We start from the raw sequence: 18,559 nt of genomic DNA on the forward strand, positions 1-18,559 counted from the left end.
TTCTTAGTAGCAATTACTTCATTAAGAAGAGTTAGTGAAATACAGGCATTCACTCTCGAGGAACCTTTCTTCCAAGTACACAAGTATAAAGTTGTACTTAGAACTAATCCAAAATTTTTGCCAATGGTTGTATCACCTTTTCACTTAAATCAAACAGTGGAATTGCCAGTCTTCTTCCCACAGCCAGATTCAGCTGCAAAAAGAGCCCTTCACACTCTTGACCTTAAAAGAGCTCCAATGTATTATGTGGATAGAACAAAATAGTTTAGAAAAACTAAAGAGCTTTTCGTTGCCTTTCAACAACCACATAAAGGTTATTCTATCTCTAAACAAGGGCTAGCTAGATGGATTGTTAAATGTATTCAAACATGTTACATTAAGGCAAAACAACAACTTTTATTAACACCTAAAGCTCATTCCACTAGGAAAAAAGGTCCTTCTATGCCATTTTTAGGAAACATACCAATGGCAGACATATGCAAAGCTGCCACATGGTCTACGCCACATACATTTACCAAGCATTGTGTAGATGTATTTTCACAGCAACAGGCCAATGTTGGTCAAGCTGTCCTAAAACAATTATTTCAAACAACTCCAACTCCTACAGGCTAGACACCGCATTATTTTGGGGAGAGAAACTGTTTTTACTCTATGCATTGCATGTGTATCTGCAGCTACACATGCCATTGAACGGAAAATGTCACTTACCTAGTGTCCATCTGTTTGTGGCATGTAGTGCTGCAGATTCACATACACCCTCCCTCCTCCCCGGAAGCCTGTAGTCATTGCAGTTTATTTGTACATATGTATATACATTTACATTTGCATGGACATCTATTTTACTTATTACTTTTATAGTACATGTACATTATTTCACTCTACCACTCCTTCCTACACCCTTTTGCGGGAAAACAATCTAACAAAGAAGTCTATGCCCATGCGCACTATGACCGAGAGGAGGAGTCCTTAGCGGTAGATAGTATCATACATAGAAATCACAGTTATTATATTTCATTAAGGTCCAATAGTGCAGGAATGTCCAACCTATTCTGTAATAAGAGCTACTTAATATGTTCAATGAAAATGATCCTGAGCTGCTGATATCATTAGTGCTGTAACAGAACTGCATCAGAGAAGATTACAGTTTTGTCCACCAAATGCAAACCATGATTACCTCACTGCATTAGGTAGGGTTACCATTGTTTATGTAAAACAGGCTTTGTCAATTTGGAATGCCTCTGCATGGGTAATAACAGTGATAGTTACAAAGCCCCTGACGCCAAGGTAATAATATTACTAATTAGGTCTCCCAAGCGCCACATGATTTATCAGTCACATCACCTTTTGAACATTGGTTTATGTGTTCTGTAAATACACACTTTGTCTAGACTACACATTCTTGATTTTGGTCTACATGTATTAATTCAGCTAAGCAAAAACTTCTAATTTAGTAGGCTGGGCTGGATTCAGGAGAGTTCACTGCAGGTAGCTGGAGCGCCTCTAGTACCTCACGAGCTACTAGCCTGCGCTAGAGCATATGGGGTCTAACCAGTAGTGTTGAAAGACCCAGCCCATTATAGGCATTGTTGAACCACCAGGGGGATATTGTATGGAAACCACCAAGAACTACTGAGGAACAACTCTACTGTAGGCACTGGTAAATCACCAGTGGAGTATTAGGTGTAGTCCACAAAGGAGGCCTAACCCATTGAAAATTACTGTTAAGCCACCCAGAGAATAAGACAGCAGAGGAAAATCAAGCCTCTGGCCCCAGGCCCTACTTTGCACAAACAGAGGGAGGTTGCCCTTAAACTCTGTCGTGTACCTGAACAACCTGGTAGGAAGGATTCAAAGTCCATATACAGGAAGAGGAGTTTGCAGGCACGGTAGAACCCACAGTTCCATTTCTCCGTGGTCAACAAAACATAACCAAGGGAGAACTACACAAACCACCTTGACTGCAAGAAACTTCTGAATGGCATGCTGCCTTGTAAGGTTATGGTTCAAAAGCTATTCCTTTGCTGCCTTCTGAATTATTTTTTAATACATGGCAGGCAGGCAGATCAGCAAAAGTTAACACATTTGCACCATGATCTTGTTTTTGCATTATGCAAAAATCCCCAAACCTAACTTAACACATCTGCTAAAATGGTATTACTTGTTAAATCACTGCATTCAGGTTGTTTGACTGGACAGGTTTGTCAGTTTCTCAAGACTATACTTGTTTAGAATACTGTGGTTGGACCTGTGAGAGATGTCCCCTTTCACGTTTGTAATATTAGCTTAAAGAGGGTGCTCACTGAGGCATAAAAGTACTTAGAAGCATAGAGATTGCAAACAGTTAACAGTGGTGTCCAGTACAACTGTTTCTTGCTCGTCTGAATGAATTGTGATTAGTTTTCCTTTAGGGAAATTATTTCCAAGTGAATAACAGCCAATACAAGCTCCTGCCCTTATGTTGATGAGTTAGTAGTGAGTTATTTTAAGTGGCTGGGACATTACTGTGAGATGCTGTAAATAGCATCAATATGCCTAACTGAAGAAGACATCTGTTACAAACGTCCTGCCCGCATGTCACAATAATCAGTTAGGTGGAGGACCAGAGTTGAACTGAATTTGTGGGGCTGCCGTATGGCTTCTACCAGAACCAACATCTAAAGTGGAAATAATAGTGTGTTCTTTTTAAAGAGAGCCTTCCCTATTTTTCCAAACAAATTCAGTTTTGTCAGCTAGGTTTTTCCAACTTGCGCTGTTAGAGAAGATCAATCCCATTTATACCTCCGTAGCATCAGTGGTGAATCCAGTATTGCATCTAGGTTGGACTGCATGGATGCATATTACCTGGGCATTCCTCCCAAAACTTTAGAAACTGCAGTTGATTCAAAACCTGGTGATGCCTTTGACTTTAAATCAATACAAGTTTGACCCCGGCTCAACGTGGTAGCAAAACATTCACTGGCTTTCCATAGGGAAAAGCATACTCTTCAAGACCATGTTCCTACTTTTTCAAATGGCTAAAAAATATCGCCATGTATCTTCACCCTGATGCCAATTCCTTGGTCTTTTGTCTGATGGCCACCTTCTGTGTTCCTGTTGTAGTGGCAGTACCCTCTTGATCTAGGTGTGCAATTCAGGAATGCAATCCCTCTGGCTATACGCTAAACATTTAGACAAGCCAACGTCTGTAAACTGCTTTAACGTGACTTATTCTGTTAGCTCCTTTGATCTTGGAGTCCTAGTCTTCCTATTTCCCTACCAGCATCAGTATTAGTAGTCTGATGCCTTAAAGGTAATCTTCGCTCTAAGGCAAACCTTTTTCATTCAGTCATTCATTTCTGCCACTGTGTAAGTTTTCATCAGTGATGGTTAAGTCCACCTCAGTAAAAATCCTCTAGCTCTCTGGACACAAAGGGTATTATTTCACCTATGGGGTTTCTCCATAAGCTCTAGAAAAGCACAAGACATTCTGATGGATACTTCTGCCTGCAGATTTGTCACCGTTTAAATACTCCCAGGCACCAGCCTGGTCCAGAAGCTTTTGTAATAGCTGTCCTGTTTCAGGAGGTGGTTCTAGCTTAATCTCTGCTCCAGATGCAACACAGGTGTGAAGTAATTATTGAAGCAAGACCAAGGCTTGTGTTGTAATTTTCTGTCTGGGATGGCATGGTAGGCAGAAAAAATGATTGACTGGACTGCGACCCAGAGGAATTACCACTGGCTGCGTAATCCTCCTATCACTCTTGTATTATCTTCATTGAAAGTTTGATGTTGCAGGACTGATTGTACATCAAACAAAATCTATGAGCTTTCGCCTAGGCTTCCATGTATAGGGAGTCTATGAAATTGAAGGGAGTAGGAAATAAAGTTTTATTCCTCTGGCCGCTCACCCCTAAGGTCAATGAATGCCACATACCTGCTGCTTGGCTGCCATTCCATCTTGTGGGAGATAGCAAACATGTTGGTCTCTTGCTTGCCAAGCCATTTACAAGACCACTTTGCTGAAGTAGTGAGAGTTGGCCAGGATGCTTCTAGGCAGATCATAAGGGCAGCCCTAGAGTCAGGTAACTCTGTGGGAAGGGCAGTCAGTTCCTCAGTAGCTCTGATGAGGCATGCATGGCTAAGGTCCTCTGAATTCTCCAGAGACATGTCTAATTGACATGCCATTTGATGGCTCTTGCATGTTTGGGGATAAGACTTACTCAGCCCCACCGCGAGAGAACAGACAACACTGGAAATTTTGAAATTTCAAAGAAAGATTTTGCCTTTTTCCAGCATTCATCCTTCCAGCCTTTCCAGCATCTGAGGTAATTTCTGTGGCAGAGGGAAAGGAAAGGCAGAGAGCCCCAGCAAAAGTCGTTCTGCTGCTCTGCACCACCTGGAAAGTAGCTTTAGTTTCTCCATACTGGAACATGTGTGGCCAGTTGCATGGTGAATGTCATTCTTTCTGCAGGCCTTTACATCAGACCAGTGGGCCTTGAAGATCATAGAAAGGGGGCATATCCTTCCCTTCCAAGAGGCACCTGTCCCCAGAGCTTTTCTCAATCCCGCTGCCCAGTTCCTTCAGTCAGAAGATCGCTTTCTCATACTGAAGCACCTCTCGAAATCCCTTGCCAAGATCACTCCAATGTGTTCTGTCGGAAGTTCACTTTCAGATCCTGCATTAGAAAGTGGTTGGTCCTGCTGCACAAGGGGCCAATGGAGTTGGTAACAGAGTAGAAAATTTGACAGGGGTTCTGCTATTAATATTTCCTAATTCCCAAGATTACTGAGGATCATCATCCGTTAGAACTTTGCAGGGGCAAGCATATTTTAACACAGCAGCCTTTCTCCTACCACGTCCTGACATCCTTCAGCGCATAAAGGAAAGTCTGTCTTCATCTGGCAGACAAGTGATGCACATGGGATCTCTGAAACACGGCGCACCTCAACTTCATATTGCATTATTCGAGTGCTGAATTATGATGGGCCACAATTTCGAAACTTGCTCTTTGTTCCTTTAATTCCGTAAGCATCATGGAGGATTACTTCTTCCTGGCACTAGCATCTACTTCCTGTATTTTTCACTTTATAAGGGGACCTGAACAGAGTCAGTAGGATCCCATTTTTTTTTTTTTTTTTTTTTTTTTTTTTTGTTCTTACAAGATTGGCTCCTGTTTGGTGGGTGGTGAATTCTTCATCTTTTTCTAGCATTCTAACCTGCATTCCTTCCTGGGTCAGCCTTCCGTTTGCCAACACCTTTGGCATGTAGCTTGGAGGGTTTTTATCTGTATCTAGAGTTTTTTCCCTTCCAAGTATAGTCATCTCTTAGGGGTTACCTGGACATGGCGATTCGGAGTCTGAGGTTGCCTGTGGGAGCGGAAGGAAAACAGAGTCATTGTCAAGAAGACCTGTTTCTGACAGCATCTTACAATGGACCTCGTGGGCTAGAACGTTCACCTTTGCAAACATAAGTTCAGGCTTCTGTTACTGTCACTGGAAGACAAAGACTGGATGATGTCCCCCCCAACTTGCACAAGATGTTCCTACAATTTATGGTACTATGAACCCACTACCTGCCTGTGGTCCTCCCCTTAGACTAACCTCCGCACTCTGCATCTTCTCAAAGGGGGTGACAGTGGTTGCCGCACATCTGCACAGGTCAGGATTCTCATTGTTTCCATACATTGATTACTGGCTCCTCAAGGCAGCCTCACAGCAGGAGGGGTCAGACCTGGCTTTTTCATCAACCTACAGTGATTCCTGTTAGCACCTGCTGTTCCTATGGACAGTACTTGCTGGCACATCTTTGAGGGCCTTCCCTCCTCTCCCTCAGAGGATCCAGGACATTCAGGATATGATTCCAACGTTTCAGGGGGAGTTTGCGACCATTCTTGATGGTTCTTCGCCTGCTAGGTCTTTTGGCATTCTACTGGTCATGCAAGCACACTGGCATGTGAGGGCCCTCCAGTGGTGCCTCCATCTGCATTAGTGTCAATAGAAGGGCAGTCTGTCAGACTCCATTGGCATCTCCCAGAACTCAGCAATTGACTTGCTGTGGTAGCCGGTAGAGGAGAGCCCGACTTCCTTATTCCCTCCACCAGCGGAGGCCACAGTAGTGATGGAAGCCTCCATTTTGGAGTGGTGCATACCTGGAAGAGCTGGAGGTCAGGGGCTTAGGTCTCCAGGAGAGCAGGCTCAGTACATCAACTTACACTAGCTGGGGACAATTTGTCGGGCCTGGAAAACCTTCCTTTCATGGCAGATCTCTCCAGGCCTTTACAGACAACACAACCATCATGTGGTGCATCAACAGGTAGTGGAGAAGCCTTGCTTCTATTGGACTGAGTGTTGGTGCATGGGATCTAACTGGTCAACAACCATCAGCCAGACTCTCTCAACACCAGACCCAACAGTCCAAGTCAGCTTCATTTTCGACCACGATTGGAGCCTCCACCCTGAGGTGATTCAAGACCTCTTCCCTTCCGGGTGGAGACATCTATGGGGTACCTCTTTGCTACTCATGAGAATGTGCACTGTCCACAGTTTTGTGCCTTTCACTTTCCGTTGCAGGCAGTCAGGGGATGCATTTTGGTTAATGTGGAATTTTTTGCTTCACTACATATTTCCCCCTATACCCTTAATTTCTTAGTCATTGAGGAAACTCCACCAGGGTTTGGCTGTAGCAATTCTGATCACCCCAACTGACCGAGAAGGGTGTAGTATGCAGACCTCCTACAACTTTCTGTGTGCTCCACTCCAGCTACCTCTCACGGTCAAAAGGCAGTTCACCACTACATCCAAAGCCTCTGCTTCATGCCTGGAGATTGAGTAGGGACACTTGAGCTCCTTTCACTTCCTGCCGTAGGCAGTCGATATTGTCAGCTCTTTGCCTCTCCACAAAATCTGTCTACTCAGGAAGGTGGAATCATTTTTTGACATGGTGTGTAGATCAAAATATAGTCCCTCTAAAGATGATACTGTCTGATGTATTGTTTTTTGCCCTCTTGTTAGAGCAGCAAGAATGCGCAGTGAGCTCTGTCAGAGGCTATAGCTCTGCTTTTGGGCATTTATCTGTCTTTTCAACCAGCCTTTTTCTTCAAGTCCCTGATTGGTCTAAAATTTATTAAGGGACTCACAATATGTCTTCCCCCTACATCTTTTTTTGCCCCAATGGATTCAGAATTTGGTGGTGTTTTTTGATGGCGGACTTACTGAGCCCCCACACAGTTGCTTTTGACATTGAAAACTTTTTTTCATTTGGCTATCATTTCGGCAGGACGCATTAGCGAGCTGCAAGGCTTGATCCTTGATCATTTCTTACATCGACTAGGCAAGGAAGATTAGGTTAGAAGACCAGCTCATCATCGGAGATGTAAGTAGCAGAAAAGGGCAAAGAAGTCCAGCTGGATTGTCCTGTGAATTAAATTGTGCCATGCCCATGCTAGAAAGGAACTGCCGAAGGCTATCTGTGCTCATTCCACCAGAGCAAAGTCTCCAACTTCAATACTAGCTAAGGGTGTCCCCAGGTTTGAGATTTGTTGCAGGGTGAAAATGGACTTCCTTTCACATTTTTGCAGAGCATTATTCCTTGTATTCATAGGTGAGAAGGGATAGCCATTTACTATTTCCCTTGTGCAAGAGTTTTTTGTCTGAGCACTCCTTTAGACCTACCACCTAGATGGAGGTACTGCTATGGCATCTATTCAAAAGATGAAAAATCTGGAGGTAGAAGTAAATATCAAAAGGAAAATGTCCTTTCCTTTGATAATGATCTTTCTGGTGGAGGTCAAGGTAATGGAGGTGGCCAGGTCCTTGGGTGTAGTCTTTCAGGCCATTATTGGTAGTTTCAGTAAGATTAAGACACAGAAGCCATTTTGCACTATTACTGATTGTTTACCTGAATCTGACACACAACAACCCAATAACATTGATTTGTATAAGGGAGTTGAGGGGGAGTGGGATGAGCAGTGCGGGATATGTGGGATTGAGCTGCTTCTTGCCAATTCTACAGCTAACTTGAGGTGGTTTGTGAGAAAACATACTCATCAGGGAGCTCCAAGCCTAATGCATGTTCATGTATCTAATCACTGCATACATGTATCTCTCAATTGGGCAGAAGGAAGGAGCAGGCAGTAGGCGGTTTCCACATCTGATACTCTTATTTGCCAAAAACATTAATGCTGTCATAATTTGTAAGTAATAACCCAATCAGAGTGACAACAGCTCAACCATATTTTACCTCAACAAGACTTTTAACTCTATCTTCTCCTATGTATTTGGGCCACAGATATATGGATCTTGGTGTGCTTCTGTCGGTAGTTTTAAGGAAATCACTTGAGGTAGTGTCTGCCTTATATTTCAATCAGGGACGGTCCTGGATGTTGAACTTCCCCATCCACATACCCTTTATCCTACTTTCCAGCCCGAAGGTGATGTGTAAGTATCATAGCAGCTCCATGTGCAGCTATCATGTGCATCCATCAACATGATTCCTGAAGAGATGTTGACACTGAGTAGGTGAAAATCTGGCCTGGGCGTGTTAATACTGTAAATTAATTTAGTATGTTACCGGGGGAATGACATACTACCAAGTCTTTATGAACTTCTTTCTTCTAGTTGCTGACCAGATTTTACATACAGTCACAAGTGAGTCCTAAGTTGAATGTGCAGTCAGTCTTACAAATTGTACTCCTAAGTTACCAGGCCGTTATTCCCCCCAGTGACCTGAGTGGAGATGCTAAAGGGTATAGGGAGAGGGGTTAACCCTTAAGCGTGGGAAACTGGTCGTTTATCACTTAATCACTCTGATATCATTTTTTCATAATTTACGCCTGGGCAAACTAAGTCTGGAACTATAGCAAAGCTAGGAGTAGAGCCTTTTTCCTGTTCAATGTGTTGTAAACATGTGGCCCTGTATAATGTATGGAATTATTAAAGCTGCGTATTGTGGAGTCATCAGTGACTGCTTCAATAGAGGTTATCAACATACACTCCTGTGTGTTAAAATTTACAAGAAAGGTAAATTTTAACATACTATGAAAAGTTAGACAGTAAAGAAATATCATAAGATCTAACAAAGTATGTTGACAACATTCTGGTACATCTACCTTTAATTGCATGCCGCTTAGTTAAAAATAAATCACACAACAGCTGAAGGCAGCATCACTGATTCGAGAGCCTCTGACCACTTGCCATGGGACTCTGGATTGCAGTGGTCGCCAAGGAAGAAAACTAGGAATTTGCGGATTGGCTAAGATCTATCACCTGTCAAATTTAAGGTTATTTCAGTAAAAAAAAGTTCAAACCATAACATTCTAACCATGCCAATGTATCTCAGTTTTAAAAAATCGTACAATAATAAAAAAGAGTTTTGTTACTTGTATTTTAAGTGAGTGTAGTGATTGTTTCTTTGTTCGCTACTTCAGCTGTAGTGTCCCTTGAAATTGCTGGATGGTAGATTAGCTAAGCCGCAAAAGGAAATTGCAACCTTTTCAGAGAAAACCAATATCGACAAGTGCCTCACCCCTCCCACTGAGTCATTATTGCACGAAGTGTGTTAGGAGCTAAAAACAAAACTGTCCTAGAATTCCTCATCTGCAGTTAAATAGGTGAAATGAATGCACATGCACTAAAGCATTGATATTTTACAACAGACTTCTATTCATTATGCACTTTTTCCCTACACTCAATGTGCAAATTATTGCCATAATGCCACCACGAACAAAATTAATATTTTATCATATATCCATAACCATGTGTCTAATTCTTAACCAATGTTCTAACTAGCCAATATACTACAGCGTAGTTTATTTTAGCTATGCAGAGTCCTATAAGGTCCTGTATACTTTACTGCCATCAGGAATGTGTCTCTCAGCATCCCCCTGGAGACCAGTCCATATGTTTTACTACCCCCAAGCCCCTCCTCCGACCCACTGACTGATTGTCATCCTCAGTTCATGGAAGGAAACAAATGGAGTGGGGAGAAGTTTACTCATACTCTGCCCCTATATTTGTTCGACAGGGCAGTTAGCAATGCTTTTTTTCAGTATTTAAGAAGCATACTGAAGCTTCTGCTGTTGTACCTCACGTCTTCAGTTCTGTGGATATAAAACCATTCAGTGCTGTTCAACCTTGCGGAGAAGATCCACAGCTGCTGCACACTGTAAACTGCAGTGTGTAAAAAAACCTTCTTTGGTTTGTTAATACAAGCAACAGAAAATATGACAAGTAGACATAGTTTATCAGCTTTCCCTACAACTGAGAGTTTCAATTTAGTATGGAGCATGCCTGTCATCTTATCCCTGAAGTACAGCCTGGCAAACAAACAATAGCCAAGCAATGCCTATGCTGTCCTTAACACCCCATAAATATATACTAAAAGCCATGCCAGTGTCGTGCAAAGGTTAGACTTTTCTGACGTTTCTACATTGTCTTCACAACCAAGTTTAGGCACAGTACTGGCCCAAAAGAGCTGACTGCCCTGTTATAACTAATGAAAATGCTGGCAGCCGTTCTTTATTGCAGTTAAAGAAAAGAAATGAACATTTGCAATGCAATATGTGTCGCATTTGTGAGAGTTAGAGCTATTGGCGTTGTAAATGACAATGTCTTTTACCTATGTGTTTTGGTTTGGAGTGCAGTTGATGTATGCCAGGAACCAGGAAAATGTTTTTCCCAGTGGAAAAGCCACATCTCCTACAACTCCACAATTTTTTGTTTCCCCTCATTCTGTTACTGAGAAATGATTTACTTCTGTCTGTAAAACATTAAGATTGTAAGCTTTCATGAGCTGAGAATGTTTGTGAGTAGTTACCAATTCATACATTTGTCATTGTGCGCATACTCTCTATGGCATCCCGACCATGGAATGCACACTCTACACCCATGAGAGCAGAGTTTCTCCAATCTAATGTTACATAATACATGTGTTATATTGTGTGTGTAAATTGAGATATCAGCTCAAATTCATATCCCACTTTTGTAAATCAAGCCATTTACACATGTAAGCTGAACCTATATATGCAAATGACTGGGAATCAGACAATGAGTGCTATGGGGCTTTTAAGCCCAACTTCCTGGGAAATCATTTGACAAGCAAATATTATGGTGTCCAATTAGGTACTGGGAAAAGGTTTGCATTCAAAATATACCTGCAGACCAGGATGTGGACATTGATCCAGCCAATGGTGGTCGATGCCCATGTCACTGTTGTGGCACTGGATATGGCAGTGGCAGTGCCTTGTGTTATATCACACTGATGCATGGTCCCCTTTCCGGTTTTGACACCGTTTGGTTATGTGGCACAGCCGTAAATGAAAAATCACACAGGTCTTTTCTAGATGGCAAGCAGCTCTGTGTGAATTGTAATATTGAATACAATATTCAGAGATATGGTGAGGCACATTCCACTCCATCGTTTTTAGCTTGTCTGTACCATTACAGGCTGGGCAAAACCATATGAGAATTTATTTGACCCAGCCATTTAATGGATGTTCTGTTGGAGCAGCTGGGCCAGGGAGCGGTGCAATTTTCAGCTCCTCGACCAAAAATAGAACTGTGACAATGGTGCAGTCCCCATATGGGTTTTTAAGATAAATTGACTAAGTTCACCTAACCACTAGGTGACTCAAAAGGCTTCTTCCTTACACCACAAGGCTTGGTTAGACCATATACCCGCCGAATGAGAACTTGTGCATCCCCCAAATGCAACAAATATAAAGCATACAGTATTAGTGTACTTCTGGTGTGCAGTCGTAGAACACACAATGTGAATAAACACATGTCCCTCTCAGTAAGTGACTCAGCTCTGACCTCTCCTAAAGTCAAAGATGATGTCCAGATGTAGTCTGGTCACGTGACAGGATTATTTTTGTATACTGAAGATGCTGTGAAATGCTGCTCTGAAACAGATCAGTGTTGTGGTGATGCTGAGAGTATCTGTGTCCAAGTCTGTGAAGCATAAATAGATGTTTGCGCCAGCCACAAATTCTCAGTGCCTCAAAAGTTGTAAATATCATAAGGAATAGTGTATTACTTTAGAGAAAATATTAACTCTTGTGTTGAAAACCTAGACTGCATCATATATACGTAGTGCAGTCTTAAAGATGCATTCCTCTTCATAACCCAATCATACAAATAACGCAATAACAATAATAAAATTACAACGATCATTTATGTAGCCCACATTAAGCATGCAGTCTCTCCTCTTGGTACATGTTAATAAGAGGAAGGGCCACTGGAATGATGCAGTTCTGGGACTCTGACATATTCTGCAGAGAAGCGGTTCCTTTGCAAAGGTCATCTGGTCACTTTTTAGTTGCTGGCTCTTGTGGTCATGCGTTAAACTGGTACTAATAAGGAGAAATCTTTGCTCAGACCGTATTGTGTGTTAAATGACACCCGCCGGTTCAACATTCTGTGATTCTGGGCAAATCACTTAATCTCCCCTTGCTACCAAAAACGAATGTGTTCTTGTGTAATGTAACAGTGCTGATGTAAAGTGCTGTAGTACCTTTGTATCGAGTTCAAGCAAACTGACAAACATACCAGACAAAGAACCCTAGGGGAGAGGATGTGGCATAAGGACCAGAGCTGCCAACTTTGGAGCTGGGGAACATAGTTCGAGTCTTGGCGCCAGCTCAACATCCTGTGATTCTGGGCAAATCACTTAATCTCCCCTTGCTACCAAAAATCAATATGTTCTTGTGTAATGTAACCGGTGTTCATATAGAGTGCTGTAATACCTTTGTATCAAGTTTGCGCTATACAAAACTGAAAAAAAAAAAAGTAAATAAAGTGCTCTAATACCTTTGTGTCAAGTTTGCCCTACATAAAAACAGCAAAAAGATTTAAAAAAAAAAAAAAAAGACACAGCAAAGAAATAGCAAGAAGCCCGAAAACAAGGAAGAAATAACATACGGCCATGAGCATGACGCAGCTAGGCCAAAGCAGAAAATAGTGCACCACACCAAGGTACATGACCGATCGTGGAATAATCGATGTAACGGGGTCAGTCGCTAAGGCAGTAACAAAACAGCCTAAAGGTGGGACAAACGTAAAGCATTTACCAACGACATCAAGGGATTTTTAAAAGGCAAGCCCAGGAACGAATTAAAGTGATAGGTGTGGTAAAGCCCACAGAATAGATTACAACATGGCAAGTAGAGCATTGCTTGTGCAGTGCTGTGCTCGACCTAAAAAGGGGCTGACCTAAAACTTTCTTCCTGTGGACTAACACTGTTTTAACTATATGGGCAGACCAATGAACCTTCCCGAAGGCTAGCCCTCCCTTTATGGTTAGATGCACACCCAGAGCTCTTTTTTCAATTACGAAATGCTGATGTCTAACTCCTTTAACATCCTGCTGTTAAGTTGTGGAGCTTGGCATATTGTCCATTGCCTACCAAACAGTACCCACCTTCGATATCTGTTTGTTGCATTTATAATACAGTTATATCAATGTGTGGACGAAAAATACTAGTAGTTATGGGTTTTATTCTTTGGCGTCATGAGCCACCAGAAATTATAGGAATTTTGCTCATAATTGTACCACGCCAACCTGGTACAAAGGATTAATTTTGAATGTGACCTTGGGGGTCAGTATTCAAGTTAATCAAGTCTATTCAGTAGAACGATATTATGATGAATGATGTAATGCAAAAGATCTTGGTCTTTGCTCATATCTGTTGTTTGGGGATAGGAGGAGTGCAACTGCTAAAATGTTGACTTTCTGCATGAATACTGTGAAAATTAACGAAAATGTGTAGGAAAAAAAACCTTGGTGAAGGCTGCCATCATGCAGCTTCCATCACACAGAATCACTTGGAGTAATTGACTGTGCAGAGTGACAGGAGACACAAGAACCTACACCGCAGCTATCGGAATGGTTTATCGGCTCTCCCAATACGCACTCTTGCTGGGTCCATATACTCACATGTATTAAGAAATGGTGGGTCTCATTTTTTTGAGAGGATTCAGAGCCCTCATCTACAGACCGCTACTGATAAACTATCCTTATACAGTCCTGAAGAGGCCAGTTAGGAGGCTGAAACGTGTTGACATACTTTTATATAAGGAGTCCTCAACAAAATCATGAAAGGGATAACTGAAAAGAAGACTATCAGCCCTTTGCCCTTAATACAAGAGAGAACCATTGGACAGAGGCGATTGGTGTTCATATAATGGACTACCTATTATGACAGACCAGGATAACAGATGTATGCCATATACGGCCATCAGTTGTAGAATATTTGTATAAAAGGACATTGTACAGAGAATTGCACATTACATACCTAATGGGTGTTCTGTTTTTTTATATTTTGACTAAGTGATTCTTTGGATTTGTTATAACGTGGACAGAAATTGTGTATAGCCTACAGAGTTTGACTAAAGAATGACTGAAATAAAATGATCTATGTGAAATAGATCACTAGTATCACAATAATAATTGGTGTATTATTGTCAAAGGAAATTATATTTGAATCTATCCCTCAGGCGTCAGTGTTATTTGGAATATATATGTGTCTGCCCAAGACTCAAGAGGGGAACATTAGGGCAACCGCTGTTTGTGATATGCAGTAGTAGAACAAATAGAGCCATGTCAGACTTTCGGTGTCAGATTTTGAACCCCCAATATAGTAGCAAAACTGCTATTTTGTTCAATTTCACCCTTAGCCTTACTTAATAGAGTTCAAGTAGCTGTGGGTGTACCACACCTAGTGGACAAATGGTTTGTGTCTTTAAGTGCCAGGATGTACTGTTAGATATGTTGGGATCAGATGAAGGATGATGACATTTGGCATGTCTCATCGGTCTTGTCTCTTTTACTGTTTTCTTTATTACACACACACACTTTAGAGTAGTAAGGCTTCCACCCTTCTCTAATGTGCACCAAACTTGAAGGACATATGAGCGCGCTATACTAGGTGCGGAGCGATGTAACTGTTCTTTAGTTATGAGGGGCTGCCTAGTCATTGTTCACCGACCAGTAAAACTTGACATTTCATTGTAGGTTTTTCTGTGCTCATAACTTCGAAACTGCAGAAGAGATGGCTATTTTTTATGACACACAGGCCTGTCATTTGGTTCCTTTTTGGTTTCTGAAATGATCGATTGATCCGTTGTGGAATTTCAAGACAAACAAGAATGTTCAGTGTTTGGAAACATGCACAGCTAACACATGAGGAGATCAGTGTTGAGAGATTCATACACCTGGGGTGACTCGGGCAACGCCTGCACCGTAACAGTTCCTTCACTTGGCCTCTAAGGCATATATTATGTCACCAGGGCATATACCCTTTCGTTAAGCAACGCTCAGGTGGTCGTGAGTAGAGTATCTGAAACGTCCGCGGTTGGTGTAGGCTAAGCACACGCCCTGGTAAACCTCAGTCACACACAACCTCACCCCCAACAGAAAAATCAAGATTTGAATAAAAAACAATAGGGAGTCTTAGGGGCGGGGTCTATTTTTACATTGACATGTATTGAAGTGTGGGCGGTTTCAGGAGGGAGAAAAATATATGGAAGCAATGTTTGGCTTTATAAATCGGACGTCTCCGCCTGAATAGTCTGTTGACTCGGGTGCAATACAGACACCCTCTTTGCTTAGGCGGTTCGTGTCCATAGTACTTAAAATATAGGCTTTGGAAACTCACTGATTTCCGTTACTTTTACTCAAATTGCTGTCACTTGACATATTACGAACTCTGTATAATTCAGACGTGTGGTTTTCAACTGGTGCCTTGAAGTAGGCTGAAACTTGCAAAGAATGGTAATTATTACTCGCAAAATAGTTGGCTCACCGCTCCAAATTTCATGATTCCAAAAGTCTGAAAAGCCGCTTGAATTGGCAAAAGGGGATATTATTGGCAACCGAGGGAATTTTCGTTTTCTGTTAAGACAACGAAACATGGTGTATTCTACTTATCGATAGTGGTAACCACATGTGAGTTAAACACACTGATAAGGACTTTTGTTAACAGGTAGTCTCGCTTGCAGGAAGCCAAGAAAGGGGTCGGTCCAGGAGGCGCCCTTTAAAAGAAAGGCAGAAAATACTTAGAAATAAAATTAAACATTCTTTCGAACTCTGATGGCACCTACATACTGCACTGTCGCTGTTATTACACCACTCTCCTACCCTTCGTCCCGGGTGGAGGGTCACGTGTCCCGGTGACCCTATGGCCTGAGACACTTACATTGTATAATAATACCTACACGACATGCAAGTCTTACTGTTTGACCTCTGTGCTGCAGGCGCATTTGAACTCATGAGACTGTGCTCTTAGGTTTCTGCTTTTCCATATCTTGTTTTTTCTTTTCTTCTTAATGTTTCTTTTTCTTACTCTTACGCTTTTTGTCCTCTGCTTGTCTTTTTTGCTTTCTTTTTGTTTCAACCTACCTTTTCCTCTCTCCTCCTTACTCTTCCTCCCATTTCGATCCTTGTCCCTGCCTCCTTCTCCTTTTTTTTCCTTCTTTCCCTCCCCACCACTCCCTTACCGTTTTGGTTGGTTCCTTTTTGAAGTTGAGCCCGATGCTGGGACACCTCGTCGTAGACCCATCTCCTTCTGCCCTTGCTGTGCTCACGAAGGTAATGTGACCGTGCACACCCGCCTCCCTTGCCCACCTCACCTGGGCTATGGTAGTGCCCTGGAAGGGGGTACATACTATCCCCAAAACTCTGTAGCATCCTGCATTAGACTTGGGCAAAGCGTACACCAATAGGATGACGAGCCCTTGAAGGAACAGTATCCCTTTTGCTGTTGTGGGTTGGACGACAGGGATCATTTGGCACGTTTTGTACAGGCTGCCCTGCGCATTCTGTGCTTCCAATATATACACTTTAAAAAGTGGGCTACTAGTTCAGATTCGTGTGATACAGTAAAAGGGATACTGCGCCCCATACCACCCTGTTCGACAAAACTGAATTGCCTCCTGGGTTTAGGAAATATTTTTTTAATACGGATGCATTGCCTCTTGTTTTCATTTGCCGAGTTGTGAACCTGCTGCAGTGGGGAGAGGGGTTTGCATTTTATGGCATGGGGAGGTATTGGTGTTATGTGATCATCTAACCTCTCCATACTTGAACTGCTTTTCATAACTCATACTTCCTGCATTCTTCCTGCACTCATTCATGAATCCACTTTTTTTTTGCCGCCCGATCAATTTTAAGCTGATTTTCTGTTGACCTTTTCACTATGATGCTTGCTGGTTGTAGATATTTGCATACGTAGGTAACCATTGCTTGTTATTGGCTGTGGGCGTCTTGTTTTTGTATGTTTATTCCTTGCCTCTGAAATCAGCTATGAGTGTCCAAGGGGTTAGAGGTCAGATCCAAGTAACCAATGCTTTTTGGTGTGCTGAAATGAACAATGCATGCTTAAAACTCACCTGTTACGCTTCAAATTTCTCGAACATCTTAAAGGTACAAGAAAAAATCAGATGAAAGGATGGGGACAGTGTAGCGCATGGAAACCATTTTTTGGTGTTTAGCTCCAAGGTAACAGTGTCCATGGAGTCAGTCAGAAATACATTAAGCTTGCCATTGCCATACTACCTTGACTGATCAGCAGCTTAGAATTTCTGATCCACTTGCTGGTGGTCAAAGTTGATGAAAACACAAAGTTCCTTTAGTTTCTGCTGCTGGTTATGCCATTGTATCTGATCACATACTAAAGATATATTTCTGTTCATTATGCACAGGTGGACTTGAAGTCCTTGGATATTATTTTGCAACTCAATTAGAGTACTAAATACGACGCTATACCTTCTTTGATGGTTGCTGCCCACATCTGTCAGTCTTGGTTTGTGGCATGATTGAAGGTTGCTACTTTGAAATCCATTCGCTAATTCTGTCCTGTGTAACAGTTGTGAAAGTCTGGCACCAATACAGTCTTACAAACTGGAAGGGAATTTGAGAGAGGTGAATCGTTTTCTGACTGTCTTTTTATTAAAGGTTTATCACCTGACCTACTTTGTTGTACAACTAAAGGATATAGGTTTTAATTGAAACCTTATGCAAACTTTGTGTCTTTTAAGGTATCTGCTACCTTCCTGTACCGCAAACTTTTTAGGCATTGTATTGTTCCCGCCATAATGAGTAATCACTTAGAAAGCAGAACTTGTTCAAGAAGTACTATTTCCTGGTAGGGTTTCTTCCACCTTTCTTTCTCCACTAACCGTGGAACCTGCAAACAGCATGTAGTGGAACCAAAAACGGTGTTATCTCTTTTAAATACAAGTGGTTCTTTGTTGTATATTCCCTGCACATATCCTCTCATTAAACTTCCTATTGTCCTATCCACACCTAATCCCTTACTCTCATTCTTGGAAAGCAGATGGACATAATCTCGACTAGCTATACCTTAGTCGGTATGTTTGTAATGTAAGAGTACCCTATTGAGAAGGAACACCTTAGGTAATCGTTTGTGTTAGTTCTTTACCGCTGTGCCTGGATTTATTTTTATTGAGAACATGGAGGAACAGATTACCAAATAAAATAAAATGATATATGCCAGCAGCTAGGGAATTTGCTTTGGGCTACCTGACTGAATCGTGATTCAGCTTTTATAAACTGGCATCTGAA

General features: G+C 41.9%; 1 protein-coding gene across 21 annotated transcripts in view; it reads left to right on the forward strand.

The window, feature by feature from the left end:
• MICAL3 (microtubule associated monooxygenase, calponin and LIM domain containing 3) overlaps window positions 1-18,559 on the forward strand; it is a 1,349,174-nt gene that overhangs the window by 1,244,254 nt on the left and 86,361 nt on the right. For 16 of the 21 annotated variants that reach the window (XM_069228050.1, XM_069228034.1, XM_069228049.1 and 13 more), the window contains one exon: window positions 16,499-16,564. The exons of the other annotated variants lie outside the window; for them this stretch is intronic. In XM_069228050.1, the coding sequence (XP_069084151.1) occupies window positions 16,499-16,564 (66 nt within the window). The remainder of the gene's footprint in view (window positions 1-16,498; window positions 16,565-18,559) is intronic. 21 annotated transcript variants of the gene reach the window in all.

The sequence above is a fragment of the Pleurodeles waltl genome, chromosome 4_1 (genome assembly GCF_031143425.1).
Source record: "Pleurodeles waltl isolate 20211129_DDA chromosome 4_1, aPleWal1.hap1.20221129, whole genome shotgun sequence".
Lineage (NCBI taxonomy): Eukaryota > Metazoa > Chordata > Amphibia > Caudata > Salamandridae > Pleurodeles > Pleurodeles waltl.